This window comes from Dromiciops gliroides, chromosome 4 (genome assembly GCF_019393635.1).
Source record: "Dromiciops gliroides isolate mDroGli1 chromosome 4, mDroGli1.pri, whole genome shotgun sequence".
Lineage (NCBI taxonomy): Eukaryota > Metazoa > Chordata > Mammalia > Microbiotheria > Microbiotheriidae > Dromiciops > Dromiciops gliroides.
In genome coordinates, this window is record NC_057864.1 from 196,434,181 (window position 1) to 196,451,848 (window position 17,668).

The window sequence follows — 17,668 nt, forward strand, 5'->3', positions numbered from 1 at the left end:
CTGCTGTAGTCAGTGTTTCTTCCATGTACTATGCTGCTTTTCTCCCTGTACTGCATACCCAGGATTATGCATTTTCCCCAACTATATCATTTTAATGTTTTCATCTAATTACTCTAGGCGAATAAAAGATGTCTCCCTCATTCCCCTTAAGTATTTCAGTAGTACATCTCCTGGAGTGGAACAGGAAAGCACAAGATACCCTGCCCCCCACACACACCTTGTCATACTTATTGGTCAGATGAACCCCTTCTGTTTGCAGATACATATCTGGAAAGGCAGTGGGGCAAGAAAGATTCATGTATAAAAATATCTCCATACTTGTCCAAGAGGAGGAAAGGAATCATTGTGGCTGCTTGCCCCTTATCCCCAACGCTGATGTTTCTCTTGTCCTCAGAAATGGGCCAAAGCTGGCTTACCTCACACCCGGAAGACATAAGCGAACTTGTGCTTCTCATCACCCTCAGCCCTCCTTCCTAACCTCTCCCTGTTCAGTCCAAACTCCAGGAACTTCATGATCAAAAGGGAGATCTTCCACACAACAGGTGTGAGGAGAGATATTAACTGCATCCTATTTCCTGCAGAAGGCTGTAATATGATAATGCTTGTTCTTAAACCTGAATTAGACAGAATCCTCACATTGTCACTGATGATATAGGGGAAAAATAACCCAAACACTGTCCCCACCCAAACACCTTTCTTGATCTTTCTGAATGGGTAGCTAGGACAATGACTGAGGAATCAGTAAAACCAGTGGTTTGGATTCCTACTTCAGATATTTATTAACTGTGTGATGTTGGGAAAGTCGCTCCCCGTTTCTTTACCTGTCAAATGGAAATAGACAACTCTCAAGACTAGAGTCACTAGATGGCACAATGGATAGAGTGTTAGTACTTGAAGTCAGACCTGAGTTCAAATCCTGATACCTTTATAGCTGTGTGACCCTGGGCAGGTCACTCTAGTTGCCTTAGCTTCCTCATCCGTAAAATGGGGCTAAAAATAGAATCTTCCTCCCAAGGCTATTGTGAGGCTCAAATGAGATGATATATGTGAAGCATTTTGCAAATCTTAAGTGCAGTGTAAATGCTACTATTACTACATGGCCACTACCATAAGCTTGTAGAAGTGCTCATCTACAACTGGTTGAGGGAGTCTTAAACCACTGAACAAACAGGTCTGAGGTGCAATCCTCCCTCTGCTTCCTCCCTGCTCCCCCCTCCCCCCACTGCCCCAACCACACTTAAAGTCTTTCTGGCTTGTCTGGACCTTGCAGTTCTTATGGCTGACTAGCACAGCCTCTAAGCACCCTGGTTTTCCTTCGGGTCACGATGAGGCAGGAGAGAAGGATCTCAACATTAGCACAAAAAAAAAAAAAAAAAAAAAAAAAGAATGATGTAAGCTAAGCTAACCTGTGGTTAAACACAGAATTTTTCTAAAGCCAAACATGTGTTTGGTTTGTCTATGTTATTACTCCCCTCAATTAGAGAGGATAATTAAGAGTTGTCTGCACATGGAAAAAAAATGTTACAAAGCCAAGAGACTTGCTCCTTGGAAGGAGGAGTAAGACCAAAAGCACAGAGCAGACACTCCTTTCACAAGTATTTATCGCTCTTGATCCCTCATCTAAGACAAGCCTCTCATTCGGACACGGCCAAACAACCAGAGAGGGGTAGATAGCAATAGCTTGTCATTGATGTAGCGCTTTCAGGTTTCTAAAACACATTCTGTATATTGCCTCATTTGACCTTCACAGTCACCATGAGGCAGATACTGGATATATCATCACCCTTTTATATATGACGAAAGGGAGCTTTAGGGAGGTTCAATGCCTTTCCAAGGGGACATACAGTGAGGGAGTGTTGAGGTGGGATTTGAACCGGGTCTTTCCTGAATTCAAGTCCACAGTAAGTGCCTTCTCCTCCCACACCTTGATGCCTCTGAGGGCAATGACTGACCAAAACATCACCCAGCTAGGGGCAAGGGTGAGGAGACTGAGACAGGGTGGATCCTTACTCCTAATCTGGTCCTTTTTCCATCACAAGGCACTGCCTCAACTAGTACTGATTAGGCCCCTCACTGTACAGGGAAACTGAGGTATAGCTGATTCTGGCCCCATCCATGTCCTCCTTCCTGTTCTCTCTGGTCACACTTACCTTTACCTCTTTAACCAATGGCTGCCTGGTCTGTGGACTGCATCATTAAACCCTTTGGCTTTGTTCTGTCGTCGTGGATGTCAAGTTATTTTTATTTAGGAGATTCTAGTATTAAACTTTTGTATTGGGTGGGGGGGATCTTCACAACTGAAACTGAACTACAAAGAATACTTTGCTGTAAGAAAAAAAATACCTTAATTTTACAGAGTTTCATTTGGATTTTCTTTGACACCAAGTGAGACCAATATTTCTCTCCTAGAAAGTCCCAAATATTCTTCCGAGAAAGGCGTTCACCAGGCTTCCTGTTCTTCTTCTTCATGGGGCTTAGTCTCTGGTGTTAACTGGCAAAAGACACAAGATTCAAAAGCAGCCTATCATAAGACAGATCATGTGCTTCCACTCTACAAGCAGCCCCCACTTATATGACTTTCAGAGATTGAAGTATTAGCCAATGGGGGAAAAAATGCCCCAACCACCATGCCTCCCTGTACCAGTCAGTGATGAAAGATTATGGCAGCTTCCTCTTGTGGTCTGCTCTTTTTCTATAGGTCTGCCTTTAAGATAGCTACATATTTTGTACTAATATTTCAACACATAGATAGATTCACTGGCATAGACACTTCTTTCTCCATCAGTGCAGCACAACCCATCCATGGCTTCTCAACTTGGGGGGAGCTCTTGTATGGCTTCCCATAAACTCTCCATGGAGGATCTGTCCAATACAATGGGGACGGGCCCTTCTCTAGGTCTTTCCCTACTCTGTGGGTAGCAATACGGTACTGGGGATGTCAGCCCAATTCCCCCCTGCCTTTTTTTTTGGTGAGGCAATGGGGGTTAAGTGACTTGCCCAGGGTCACACAGCTAATAAGTATCAAGTGTCTGAGGCCAGATTTGAACTCAGGTCCTCCTGAATCCAGGGCCAGTGCTCTACCCACTGTGCCACCTAGCTGCCCCCCTGCAAATTCCTTTTAATTTTACTATTATTTTGTACTAAAAGTTTAGTCAAATTGCCCAGGATTAAAAATCAGAAATCTTTACATCTTTTTTTCTTTTGCTCTAAGCTGCTTGGGCCTAAGAATGAATTTATTCTTTCTATTTGGAACACAGGGCTTCTGAATAGCTAATCCTTGTATTCTGGCTTGCTCTTCCCAAAGCAAGTGTTTTAGGAGCTCTGAAAATTCCATCTTCCCCAGGAAAGGGAAACCTTCTTGAATTATAAAAAGGATCATATGCATCCTTCCTTGTCTATGGAACCTGTTATCTCCCAAGATCTTTATTGCTCACAAAAGGAAAGACCAAGCCCTATTTAGTTCATGTGAAATGAGAAATGATTAAATGTATATTACACATTTTGTAACCCTTGTCTTCCCAAAGTAGTGAAATAAGGAATTAGGAAAGTGGGTTTGAGTCCGGCTCCCTAGGATGAAATGCATTTTTCAGTGCTCAGGGACTTAAGATTGTCTGTTACACAAAGGGCCTTAGGTAGAGCAAATTAAAGAGATCCATGATGAATGAATCTGCTGGTTGTGCCTGCCCTCCTGCCAGTCTCAAGCTGTGATATACAGGTCTATTCTCTCCTCACCTGTAATCTATGATGAGTATATACATTACCACCTCATTATCATGCAGTAGATTCATTCTATGTCCTGGATATTCCAGGTGGAATTCAGACCAGTGCTATCTTTCTCATAAGGGCCGAGAGAACAAGAAGAGTTGGTTGCCTATCAGCGCCTAGTACAATGCCATGCATGATTATTTATAGTATCAGATATTGCTTAGTAGTGAGATCACTCCAGCAGTTTGTTAGGCAGCTCAAGAGCTGTGAAAGTCTTCTGGATCACTTTTCTTCCTGTATTCTTTCATATTTTAGTGGACTGCCTGTTCTTTTGGTTTTGTGTGTGTGTTTGTCCCAGTTTATGATGTTTGTTGTTGTGTCATTTCAGTCACATCTGACTCCTAGTGTCCGTATTTAGAGTTTTCTTTGGCATAGGTACTGATACTCATTTTACAGATGAGAAAACTGAGGCAAACAGGGTTAAGTGACTTGCCTAGGGTCACACAGCTAGTGTTAAGTGTCTGAGGCCACATCTGAACTCAGTTCTTCCTGATTCTAGGCCCAGTGCTCTGTCTACTGTGCATCTATGTGCCATTAGGATGTCCATTTTCACACCATGCCATGCAATCTTCTCAGTAAATTCTGCTAGAGACCTTCCTTAAGATCATGGAAACTAAAACTAGAAGGGAACTAACTCTACAGATGATGGAACTGCAGCCCAGAGAAGGTAAGTAAGTTGCCCAAGGTCACACAGAGAACAAGGCAGCAGTTGGGTTCTGACCCTAAGTCCCTCTGACTCCCAATACACTTGGTTCCCTTTTTTCTTGAGGTCACGTGTGGTCTGACCACCGTAGTCCTCTGCTCACAAATCTTCTGTTTGGCCCTTCTGCCTCAAGAGCAAAATACAAACTACAACAGTCAATGGATACTAAGTAATTCAATTCTTCAGGCTCTACCACCAAGCCACTTAAGTTGTCTTTTTTTTTAGCTTCTATTTTCTCAATCCTAATCTTTAAGCAATTCTTTTCTTCAGAGAGCTTTTGTACCTCCTTTTCCATTTGGTCAGTTTGGCTTTGCAAGCTACTGACTTTTTTTCCCCATGATTTTCTTTCATCACTTTCATTTCTCTTTCCATTTTTTCCTCTACCTCTCTTACTTTATTTTCAAAGTCCTTTTTGAATGCTTCGATGGCCTGAGACCAATTCATATTTTTCTTGGAAGCTCTGGATGTAGGAGTTTTGACTTTGTTATATTCTTCTGAGGGTGTATTTTGATCTTCCTTGTCACCATAGAAACTTTCTAGGGTCAGCATATTTTTCTGTTTGCTCATTTTCTAGTCTATTTCTTGACTTTTAACTCCTTCTTAAAGTGGGACACTGCTTCCAGCGGGGAGGGTGCACTGTCCCAAGCTTCAGGGGAGTTTGAGCAGCTGTTCTCTGAGATACTTCTAGGAATTTGTAAGTCCGTAGTTCCTCCAAGGTGGTACAATTCAAGGAGAGGCACATTCACCACTTCCCTGGCCTGTGCTCTGGTCTGGAAGCAAACCTCCAACTCAGAACAGAATCCTGCTACACTGCGGCCACAAGCTCCAGGCATGCTTGTATCCTTCCCCAAGCTGGGCTGCCACCCAAGACTGTGACCTGGGCCGAGCATGGGCAAAACAACAGAGCCCTGCCTCAGTGCCAGCAAAGAGATTCCTGTGATCTTTCCCTGGCCAATGGCTCAACCTCCTCACCACCTGTGGGCTAAGTTCCAGAAGCAGCTGCTGCTGCAGCTGATTCAGAGTCTCCCAAGGCCTGGCTCACTGGCATGGCCTGCCTGGGGCTGTGCTCCACCCTCCCCCTGATACAACAGACCTTTCCTGCCGACCTTCTAGGTCATCTTTGGCTGGAGAATGATTTCATCCTGTCCTTTTGTGGGTTCTGCTGCTCCAGGAATTGTCTTACGGCATTATTTGAAGGTATTTGGAGGAGTCTTGGGGAGCTCACTGCTTTTCCTCCACCATCTTGGCTGTGCCGAAAATTTTTTTTTTTTTAAATGGAATAATCTCGGGGCGGCTAGGTGGCGCAGTGGATAAGCACCGGCCCTGGATTCAGGAGTACCTGAGTTCAAATCCGGCCTCAGACACTTGACACTTACTAGCTGTGTGACCCTGGGCAAGTCACTTAACCCCAATTGCCTCACTAAAAAAAAAACCAAACAAACAATAAATGGAATAATCTCCCAGAACAGAGGAAGGATTAGGATGGAAAATCCCCACTGCTCAAAACTGAACGTGTACCGCTGACTCCCACAGTACAGCAGATCCTCTCCCCATTCCACTTCACCAACTTTGTTTTTTGTCCCAGCCATTCCTCAGAGAGAATACAAGAAGCAGCGGGTCATCTCAACCTTTATGGCTAAGCTGATGATATAATCACTATAGAGGCAATGTGGAGGATGGCCTTTTTTATATGATTAACTTTTTAAAAAAGAAAATTAAAAATTTATTGTAAATCCAAAACTATTTATATTTATAAATGAAAACACTATTGTCAGCATTTTTATTAGCCTGTATAACTTTTTAAACAGTTTGGGGACTAGTGGGGCATTTAACCCACTGTTTATCATAAAAGCAAAAACTGGTAATAATGGAGAAAATATGGCATAACTCACGACATTCAAATTTGGAATCAGGTATATAAACAGTACCACTGTTTATCCTTTACAGCAAAGTTGGGAATGTATTCAGAATACCTCACCTCTTTTCTTTATAAGAACTGTTTTTATAAACTCACTGTTTCTGTGTCACATGTTTTGTTAATAAGTTAAGTCATTTTAGTGCCACTAAGTTGAATTTAACTCATTTGAAAGGCCAGTTGAAGAGGGTTTTGGTTTTTGTTTTTTTGGTGAGGCAGTTGGGGTTAAGTGACTTGCCCAGGGTCACACAGCTAGTAAGTGTCAAGTGTCTGAGGCCACATTTGAACTCAGGTCTTCCTGACTCCAGGGCCAGTGCTCTATCCACTGAGCCACCTAGCTGCCCCTGAAGAAGGGTTTGTGCCTAATATATATGCAATGAACAAGAAGTCCTTTTTCTCATCTATTTGTCCTGTTCTTCTAAATTTCTTGGTTCCTGTGGGCAGGCCTGATGACATCTTGATGCAGCCTTTTCTGGCATCCTCCATACTGCTGTCTCTACGCTACAGCTGATACAGCTTTAGGAAACATTTTGCAGATCAGTCATGCTTCTGTTTCTGCTTCTGCACTATGATCAAGCAAGCAATTACCATTTAATTTAGCTCTGTGCTAGGCATTAAGGATACAGAGACAGGAGTAAATTCGTCCAAATCTACATTCTAACAAGGGGAACCACTTGTCTATATGCAGAGATGGAGAGACGCATGTACAACACACCTGCAAAGTATGTGCAAGATAACTTTGGAGGGGAAGGCACTAACTTCTACAAAAGGTAGTACTTGACTGAGTTTCAGGAAGCTCTGATTTAAGTCATAGAGAGAGGATAGAAGGCTGAGGTTGAGAAGCTGTAGTAGTGAAGCAATTGAAGAAGGGGCAGGCATTGTTTGTAAAAACTAGCAAGAGGAGCTATCAATGCAGACCACTTTGACTCCTAGTTCCAAATCAGATGAATAAATAAATAAAGACTGGTTGGAGAAAAAAAAAAAAAAGGTAGTGCTTGAGGGGCGTCTTGAAGGAAGGCAGGGAGGTAACTGACATTTAACAAAACAAAGTTTCAAACACCTAAAAACATAAATAAAACATATGATCATGTTCCTAGGACAAATACTGGGATGTTTTTTGGACTAGAATAAGAAAAGGTCTGCAAGTTTATCTCTCTAGGGACAAGGAAAGGGTGGGGTGTCGTGGAAAAGTGGTAGTCTTGTTCAGTTATCTTGAGAGCTAATCTATAGGACAGCTAGATGGCAAAGTGGACAGAGCACCAGCACTGAAATCAGGAGGCCCTGAATTCAAATCTGGTCTCAGACATTTACTAGCTCTGTGACCCTAGGCAAGTCCCTTAACCTTGATCACACCCTCCCCCCAACCCCACAAACAAAAATAAAGTCATTGAGAACAGTTCATCTGTTCCTAGTGTATGATATGATTATGGATTTGAGTCAGATTAAACTCTGAGGATGGGGTCTGGAAGGTACCCACCCTGCCCCAGTATAGTTAGTTTTGAAGTTTATTGCTTGTCAAATTCTCACTGTCTCCTTTAAGTTTTATTGCCAATTAACAGTATTTTTACTTCTGCTCAGTCTCCCCACTTGTCAGCTACATATTAGTTTTGTCTGCAATCCATCATGTGTCAGAACCCCAGTCTCTGTTGAGTGGGTCAGGGAGTTTGCCCACCAATTCAATACTCGGGACTCAAGAAGAAAGGACAGGGCTCGGCACAGGACGCAGCAATTGAGTTGAGACCAGATGTTAAGTGACATGTCTCTTTTTCTCAGAGCAGAATCCCCTTGACCCTAGGGTCCCAACAATGTGTTATTCTTTTATTCTTTATTCTATTTCTTTGACTTCCCAACATAGCCGAAGATAAATTTTAACCCTGTCATCCTTCTAGAATTAACACGACTACAGAACAATGCTGAAGCACCTGAGTGACTCTTCCTGTTATTCAGGTTGAATATCTTTAGAGACAGGGGCCGGAGTCAGTGGGAACTGTGAGATCTGAAATATCTGACTGTCACTCCCCCGTTTCCTCTTCCTTTGGTTTGACCTTGTTCCCCCTCCCCTTTTCCCCCTTGTTCCTGGAACACGTATGCATGTCTCCATACATTGATCACGAGCTAAACGCACCCTGGGCTTGTGAGCTTGGGATTGTGAGCTTGCCCTAATGTGCATGGGGACTTCCCCTCTGACCAACATTCCTATAAAAGGTCAAGGCATGTATTAGCTAGCATGGCTCAGGCATTGAGTTTGCCCATTCCCATGGGAATGTTATAAATCTGTCTCTGCTTGACTTGGTGGTCTCCTCGAGTTATTTGGGTAAACTGAGGCAGTTTGCTCCATACACTAGTAACTTTAAAATTTTTGATAGCCACCACACTGAACCAGATATTTGGGAATAGTTCATTTTCTTGGATTTTATAAAAACTGCAAGTTATTTACTACCACTATGTGAATTTTCAAAACAGACAACCAAGTTAAGAAGTAAATGAAGTTTGGGTCATTATTTAGATAGACAATAAAGTAGAAACTAAGCTTTCTCAAATTAGCACAGATTGCAAATTCCATTTAGATCATCTGTTGAAGAAATTACTACTCATGGCAGAATCTATTGGTGTGCAAAGACTCACATATTGCTAAGAGTGAAACCTTCCCAAACATTGGGTGTATCTTTTTTTTATTTAAAATAAAACTTTATTCCAGGGGCTTTGGTGAAGATTTTCAATATAAAATAGATATTCTCCCCTTAAAATTGTTTGGTAACTGTCTTCTATCTTACTTTGATTAAGAAGCAGAACTTGATGTAGCAGATTTGTCCAAATAATTTTGGTTTTATCCCAGTTAACTTAAGGAAATAAATGCAAGCTATCCTGTTAAGATTTAGTATGTGGCAATCTAGAGGCAGCTATTATTAAAAAAAAAAAGCTTGATGAGTATTTTTGTAAATAAAGTTGTGATTTAATTTGCCTCCTCTTGACAATATCACAAGTATACTGTTTTGCTTTTTAAAATATTGGTTTTTTATTGATTTAATTTTAAGGTTTTACAGTTTCATTTTGTGTAACAAGTTTTCATCACGTACACATTATTTTTGTAATAAAGAAGCCTGAAATGTGTATTTGGAATGTGTACTGTAATCAATAGAGATGACTGATAAAATTTTTTTTAAAAGACTCCATTCTCTGATATTTCCTTCCAAGTATTTTATCAGGATGGACCCCCAAGAAGAAAAACATCAGGAACAAAATGTGGCTGAACTACAGCAGGGAACTGCAAACAAAAAAAACCAAACCCTTGAAATGAACCTGGATGTCCCATGGGCATATCAAACTCAATACATCCAAAATGGATGCATCTTTCCTTATAAACCTGCCCCTCCTCCCAACTGCCCTACATCAGTGGAGGGCACTACCATCTTCCTAGTCACCACGGTTTGTTACCTTGAAGTCATCTCTGAATCTCCCTCACTCCTCTTTCCCTCAGTCAGTTGCTCAGTCTTGTCTGTTGTCCATCTCTCTACAAATACCTCTTGCATCTGACTCCTTTTCTCAGTCACCACCCTAGTTCAAGCATGGACTACTGCCATATTCTCCCATTTGGTCTCACTACTATCACTCTCTCCCCTTTCCAAGCCACTTTTCACATAGTAACCAAGACTATTTTAAAGGTAGAAAACTAACTCTGCAACATCCTTGTTCAAAAGCCTTCAATGGCTCCTTATTGCTTCTAGGATCAAATGCACACTTAGCCTGGCAGAGACCTCCACAGTCTGGCTTCAATTTGCCTTTCTACATTCATTTCATGTTAGTCCCCTTCCTGTGCTCTTAATTTCCAGCAAAACTGGGCCACTGGCTGCTCCCAGTTCCATCTCCATTTATTTGTGCAAGTCATACATCACACCTGGAATGCACTCACTCTTTATTTCTTCTTTTTTTTTCCCCCCTTATTTCTTCTGCCTCAAAGAATCCTGAGCAAATTGTGGCCTAAGAAGGCAAAGGAGGGGGCAGCTAGGTGGTACAGCGGATAGAGCACTGGCCATGGATTCAGGAGGACCTGAGTTCAAATGTGGCCTTAGATACTTGACACTTACTGGCTGTGTGACCCTGGGCAAGTCACTTAACCCTCATTGCCCTACAAAAAAAAAAAAAAAGGCAAAGGAATGCCACTGGTCCCTAAGACATGAGTAATGTGAAGCATTCAGAGATACATATAAAGACTGGTATGAAGTGACGCAGAGTGACAAAAGCATAACCAGCAGAACAATACACACAAGGACTACAATGACATGAATGAAAAAAACAACCTAAAAGTTAGCAGAACTAAGAGGAAATGGAATGAATAATCTTGGTCTCAGAGAACAGTTGATAAAACACATTTCCCTCCCATTGGCAAAGAGGTGGGAGTCCAAGAGTGCAGAATGCTTACTTAATATACTGTCATTTGAGGCCATTTTGTTGACTGGTTTTGTTTGTTACAAGAGTGGGTTCAATAGGAGTTGTGGCATTCTGGAAAATAACATGAAAAAAATCAGTTCATCAAAAACCAATAAAACTCTCAGGTAAATTAAGTTAAATTGGGGGGCAGCTAGGTGGTGCAGTGGATAGAGCACCAGCCCTGGAGTCAGGAGTACCTGAGTTCAAATCCAGCCTCAGACACTTAACACTTACTAGCTGTGTGACCCTGGGCAAGTCACTTAGCCCCAATTGCCTCACTAAAAAAAAACAACAACAACAAAAAACAAAACAAAACAAAAAATTAAGTTAAATTGGTAAATATATGCTTGCAAGCAGTTGGAAGACTCACTACTTCTCTGTTCTACAAAAAAAAGAGCTTGGTGATATTTTTGTGTCTTCAGACATGATGGTAACGATGAGGATGTGGCATCAAATAGTGTTTATTCCAGAAGAATGCACAATGGAAGGCACTGTAAACTGCTTTTAAATGTTTAAGGAGCCTACTTGAAAGAGGTGAAAATTATCTTGGAAAACATTTCTGTTTAGCTACTGTTTTACTGACTTGTATTTGATTTTTATTTGCCCATTTTGAGAAAAACAATGCAAAATATCGTGTGTGTGTGTGTGTGTGTGTGTGTGTGTATGTGTGACAGAGAGAGAGAGAGAGAGAGATGATGGTATTGTTTTATTTGCTGACTATTCAAGAATCTTAGGATATAGTTAAAAAACATGACAGATTTCATTTCATTTAGCTGAAATGTAGCTATCCCATTAAATGATAGCAATACCAACCAAACTCTTATAAGCCAAAGGGATTGTAGATCATGCATTTTATTGATGGAATGTACCAAATGACTATTCACAAATCTAGGTTCCCATAGATTATGTTGTGGTTTTTCTCATCAGGTTTTTAAGAATTTCCCCTGGAGGAAGCTGTATCACATGAACTACAAGTTCTCAGCTGGCTTCTGGATAAAGATAATGTAACAAATAAGGCAGCTAGGTGGCACATTTGACCTGAGTTCAAATCTGGTCTTAGACACTTAGCTGTGTGACCTTAGTTAAATTACTTAATCTTGTTTGGCTTAGTTTCTTCATCTGTAAAATGAGCTGGAGAAGGAAACTCTGACAACTTTGCCAAGAAAACTCCAAATGCGGTCATGAAGAATTGGACATGACTGAAAATGACTGAACAACAACAATAACACTTTAAGAAATAGAACTGGATTCAAGTATCTTGTTTACTAATTGAAATATTCCATTGTCTTAGACGGAATTAAAGCTGTTGGAAACCAGAGAAATACAATGGGACCATTTATTTTATGCACTGAAGGTAACATGTAATATAATACATAACAAATACTTGTGTATATACAAATATACATACACATCACTCTAAGGTTTGACAACAGCATCTACCCAACAAAGTTGTGAGGAAACTGAGATACATTGAGGTTAAGTGATTTGCTCAGTCACACAGCTGCTAAGTGCCTAAGATAGGATTTGAATTCAGGTCTTCCTGACTCCAAGTCCAGTCTAACCACTACACCACTTAGTTGCCAAAGAAATTTCTTGTAATTAGAAGACACGAAGCACTTGATACAGCTAGAAACAACAACTGGCATTTTGCCTGTCTTCTTCTCTCTCCTTCCTTCCCCACTCCCCTTTATTATTGCTGAATCATGCTTTCCTAACTAATAAGATTAAAAGGGAGGCCTGGGTAGCCTTAGGAGAAGCTGGGAGGTACAGCAAATTTCCCCATCTGCCTCAGTTTCCTCAACTGCAAAATGGGTATTGTAGGAGCACCTACCTCATAGGATAGTTTTAGCATCAAATGAGATTGTGCTTAATGGCTGCTTTCTTTCCCTTTCCTTTCCCTTTATGATTTTTCTGCGTGCCAGCACAGCCCCTCCATGCACCAGCTCAGGATACCCTTGCACTTAGCTTTGTGGCCGCTCCTCTTTCCTTCCTTCCTCAGTGACCTTTCCATTAATTCAAACAGGGTCTCAACTCTTACCTCCAAGAATCTCTCTTTAACTTTCACATCAGGATTGTTACTCTTTTCCTGCCAAAATATCTCATCTCATAAAATGTGTTTTTCCCATATTCTTGCACAAAACAAAGATCCTATACTTAGACATCTGTTCAATGTCTGTTTCTTTGTCCAGAGACCCTTTATCAACTAGGGGTCAAGAGTCTTTTCCAGAACCTGCACCAATGTTGGCGGAAAGGAAATTTCTCCACAAATTTCTGACCTCCCCTCCCTACCATGCAGACAACAGGGAAGCTCTTTATCTTCTATTGTTGCAACAGCTAAATTTTCATATGACCACAGAGTCAGTAACAGAAAGGACCTTGGAGGCAGGGAATCTAACTGGCTCATTTTATAGATGAGGAAACTGAGAACCAGAGAGGTTAAGTAATTTGCCCAAAGTCACACACCTACCAAGTATCTGAGGAGGGATTTGAAATGTAGGTCTTCTTGACTCCAGTAATCAATCTCCTATACCACACTGGAGAGGGTCATTTGATGATGTGTGAAGGGAACAAGGGGAGTTCTCAAGTGTTTGTTTTTGTTTTTTTTAGTGAGGCAGTTGGGGTCGAGTGACTTGCCCAGGGTCACACAGCTAGTAAGTGTTAAGTGTCTGAGGCCGGATTTGAACTCAGGTCCTCCTGACTCCAGGGCCAGTGCTCTATCCACTGCGCCACCTAGCCGCCCCTCCAAGTGTTTTTAGGGGCCTTGGACCTAGGTGAGAAAAAGGAGTCTTCTAGGCTCTTTAAGGGCATTTTCCTAGACTATCACCATTCCTCAGGATAGACTAAGAGACAAAGGTTAGGTGGTGCACCATTCTCTTAAAAAACATCACCAGCCAACTATATTTACTATGAATTTTACCACTTCCTCTGGCCTAGACTATTAGAATAGCTTCCTCTCTGCTTTCCCTGCCTCAAGTCTCTCTCATTTCTAATTCATCCTTCACCTAACTGGCAAAATCATCTTCTTGGAGCAGTGGTCTGATCACAGCACTCCCCTGCTCAGAAATCTAAAGCCTCGCCAACCTGTCTCTACCTACCTTTCCAGCTTCCCTTCCTCTTCATACACCATGCTTCGGTCAAATGAGATTACTGACTATTCCCCAATTTTGTCCTATCTGCTTCCATGCCTCTGGGCTGGCCCATTCCCTTTGTCTGGAATACATTTCTTTTTCATCTCATCCTTTCCAGATCCTTCTCTCTCTCTTTTTTTTTTTTTGGTGGGGCAACGGGGGTTAAGTGACTTGCCCAGGGTCACACAGCTAGTAAGTGTCAAGTGTCTGAGACCGGATTTGAACTCAGGTACTCCTGAATCCAGGGCCGGTGCTTTATCCACTGCGCCACCTAGCCACCCCACAGTCCTTCTCTTTTTAAAAGGCTCAGCTTAGGTGTCACCTCCTCTGTGAAGCCTGCTCTGATTTCTCCAATTTATAATGTTCTTTTCCTTCCCAAGAATTAATGGAGGCCTGTCTAGATTTCCCTACTTATACCCATCACTCACGTTCACCTCTTCTATTTATGTGTACCTAATGTATCACCCAAGCAGAATTTTCTCTGAGGACAGTGACTTTATTTCTTTTGTTTTTGTTTTTTGTGGGGCAGTGAGGGTTAAGTGACTTGCCCAGGGTCACACAGCTAGTATATGTCAAGTGTCTGATGCTGGATTTGAACTCAGGTCCTCCTGAATCCAGGGCCAGTGCTTTATCCACTGTGTCACCTAGCTGCCCTAGTGACTTTATTTCTACTGCCATCTATCATGACAATGGTCTGTGTCTGCATTAATGTTGTCTCTAATTATTAATCCTTGAGGAAAAGGATGGGAGGTTCCCTAAAATGTTCTTTGCACAGAATGTAATGGTCACATAAGCACGAGGCTTCTAAATACAAGGAATTCACAGGATTACAGATTCAGACTGAAAAAGACTTTAGAATTATATAATATCACCCTTTCATTTAACAGAGAAGGAAACAGGTACAGAGAAATTCTATGACTTGCCCAAGGTAGTGACAGCACTGGAGTATGAACTCAGCTCCCCTTCAAATTCATGATTATGTCCAATGAGCCATGCTATCTGAAGTAACAGGCTCAAAGAATCAAACCATTTCCCTGAACTAAAATATGACAGCTGAAGCAATTTGCAAATCAGAAACAAAATCTTAGAGCTAGAAGGGACCTTTGAGATCATCTAATCTAATCCTTTCAGTTTACAGGAGGCAGGTGAAGCCCAGAACAAGGAAGTCACTTGTTTGAGGTCGCCAGGTTGGTTATAGACCTCAGCCAGAGAGATCTAAGTTTCATTCTGCACTCACAATCCATCCATCATCCCTCTGACAAGAGGTGAGAAGCATGCTTTATCATGATTCTCACAGAATCATGGTTAAGCACAATTTTGTATTGATGAATTGAGGCATTTGAAATTGTTTTCCTTTACAATATTGCTGTCATTGTATAAATAGTTCTAGTTTTGCTCACGTGACACAAGTCTTGCCAGGTTTTTCTAAGTCTATCCTTTTCATCATTTGTCATGGCACAATAATATTCCATTACATTTGTGTGCCATAATTCATTCAACCATTCTTCCATGGATGCTCATTTTGTTTCCAGTTCTTTGTTATAATATAAAGTGCTTGCTCTAATATTTATGGGTCCTTCTCTTTTTTAATCTCTTTGGGAGTATATTCTAATAGGGGGTATATGTCTAGTAAGGGTCAAAGGATATACAATGTTGAGTGTCTTTCAGGGAATATCATTCCAGACTTTTTTCCAGAATGGTTGGACCAGTTCATAGCTCTATCAACTTCCATGTGTCTGTCCTCCCATAGGCTCTTAAACAATTGCAATTTCCTCTTCTTTTTGGTCATCTTTGCCATCAAAAGTTTAAATTTGCACTTCTCTTATTGTTTAATGATTGGAAATTTCCCCTATGGTTATTGAATCTTGCATTTTTTCCTTTTAAATAGTAATTGTTCGTGACCCTGGTCAAGTCACTTAACCCAACTGCCTCACAAAAAAAACAAAACAAAACAAACAAACAAAAATAGTATTGTTCATATCCTTTAACTATCTATTGGTGAATGACTTGTTTTTATCCTTATATAGCTTGGATATCTGACATTTATCAGATAATTTGCTGCAAAGATTTTCCCCCTGTAACTTATCCACTCTAATTCTACACCTTCTCTCTCTCTATCTCTCTTTTTTTTTTGGGGGGGGGCAGGGCATGAGGAGTTAAGGTTCATTGCCCAGGTCACACAGCTAGTAAGTGTCAAGTGTTCTGACCAGATTTGAACTCAGGTCCTCCTGATCCAGGGCTGGTTGCTTTATCTACTGTGCCACCTAGCTGCCCTATCCATTCTAATTCTAACTACATTTTAAAAAATGCAAAACCTTTTTCAAATGTATGCATCACATTTCCCATTTATTTACTGTGATTATCTCTATATTTTGTTTGATCAAAGACTCCTACCTAGAACTGTGAAAATTCTTTCCTTGCCACCTACATATTTTTTTAAGAATATGACCGTTTCCATCATAATCATGTACCCATTTGGAGATTATTGTGCTATATGGTATGAGATGTTGGTCTAACCTCAGTCTGCTTTCCAGTTTTCCCAGTGTTTGTTTTTTAAGTAGTGAGTACTTATTCTAGTAGGTGATATTCTTGGATTTATCAAACACTATATTATAATGTTTGCTTCTGGGTCTTGTATACCTAATCTGTTCCATTGGTCAACTTTTCTATTTTGTAACCCATTACCAAATAGTTTTGATGATTACTGCTTTGCAGTATATTTTAAGTAACAAAACTTTAAATTAAATTTTTTATTGATATCTTATTTTTATAGTACCTTTATTTCCTGATGTATCCCTTACCAACAAACTGAAAAAGTCTGACATTATCTTTGGTGTTCTAAATTCATAGTTCCCCACTTCTGCAAAGTGAAAGGAGGTGCTTTCTCATAATTCTCCTTTCAAGAAAAGCTTGGTGTTTATAATCTCATAGCATTCGGTTTTCACTGCTTTGTTGTTGTTTTCTGTTTACATTGCTGGTATGTATGTAAATATGTATATGTATGTGTTTTATTTATATATATATATATAAAATTCTACACATTCATATAATAATCATATACAGATGTATACTATAGAAAGTATTTTATATGTAATATATATACACCATTTTCTTAGTTTTGATTACTTCACTTTGCATCAGTTCATGTAAGTCTCCCCATACTTTTCAGTATCTCTTATAGCAGAGACTTTTGTGTTAATGTACACCATTTGTTTATAAATTGCCCAATCAACAGGCCTCTGCTTTATTTCCAGATCTTTTCTATTACAAAAAGAGTTGCTATAAATGTTTATGTTGTATTGGGGCTTTTTTTTTTGGTGGTATTGTGTGGTGGTGTTTAGTGATTCTTGTGAAATATGTGCTTAGCAGTGGAAACTCTGAGTCAAAGGATATAGGAATTTTAGTCACTTGCTTGGCATAATTTCAAGCTGCTTTCCAGAATGGTCAGACAATTCCACTGACAATACATTAGTGTGCCCGACTTTTCCCAACTTCTCTAATACTGACTGTTCCTATCTTGTGTAATTCTGGTAAATTACTTGGTGTGAAATGATATGTCAGAGTAGTTTTAATTTTAGTTCTCTTATTAATAATAATTTGAAGAATTAATTCATATGTTGTTGGTAGTCCAGTTATTGTGAGAACTGTTTGCTTATATCCTTTGTCCATTTGAGGAATGGCTTTTGGTTTTATATATTTGTTAGTTGTGTACAATATACATAACATGCA

General features: G+C 40.4%; 1 protein-coding gene across 1 annotated transcript in view; it reads right to left on the reverse strand.

The window, feature by feature from the left end:
- Window positions 1-17,668, reverse strand: part of TEX2 (testis expressed 2) — a 161,371-nt gene that overhangs the window by 37,867 nt on the left and 105,836 nt on the right. Inside the window, 3 exon segments of the mRNA XM_043963451.1 lie at window positions 2,344-2,420; window positions 2,423-2,443; window positions 2,446-2,491. Coding sequence (XP_043819386.1) covers window positions 2,344-2,420; window positions 2,423-2,443; window positions 2,446-2,491 — 144 coding nt within the window.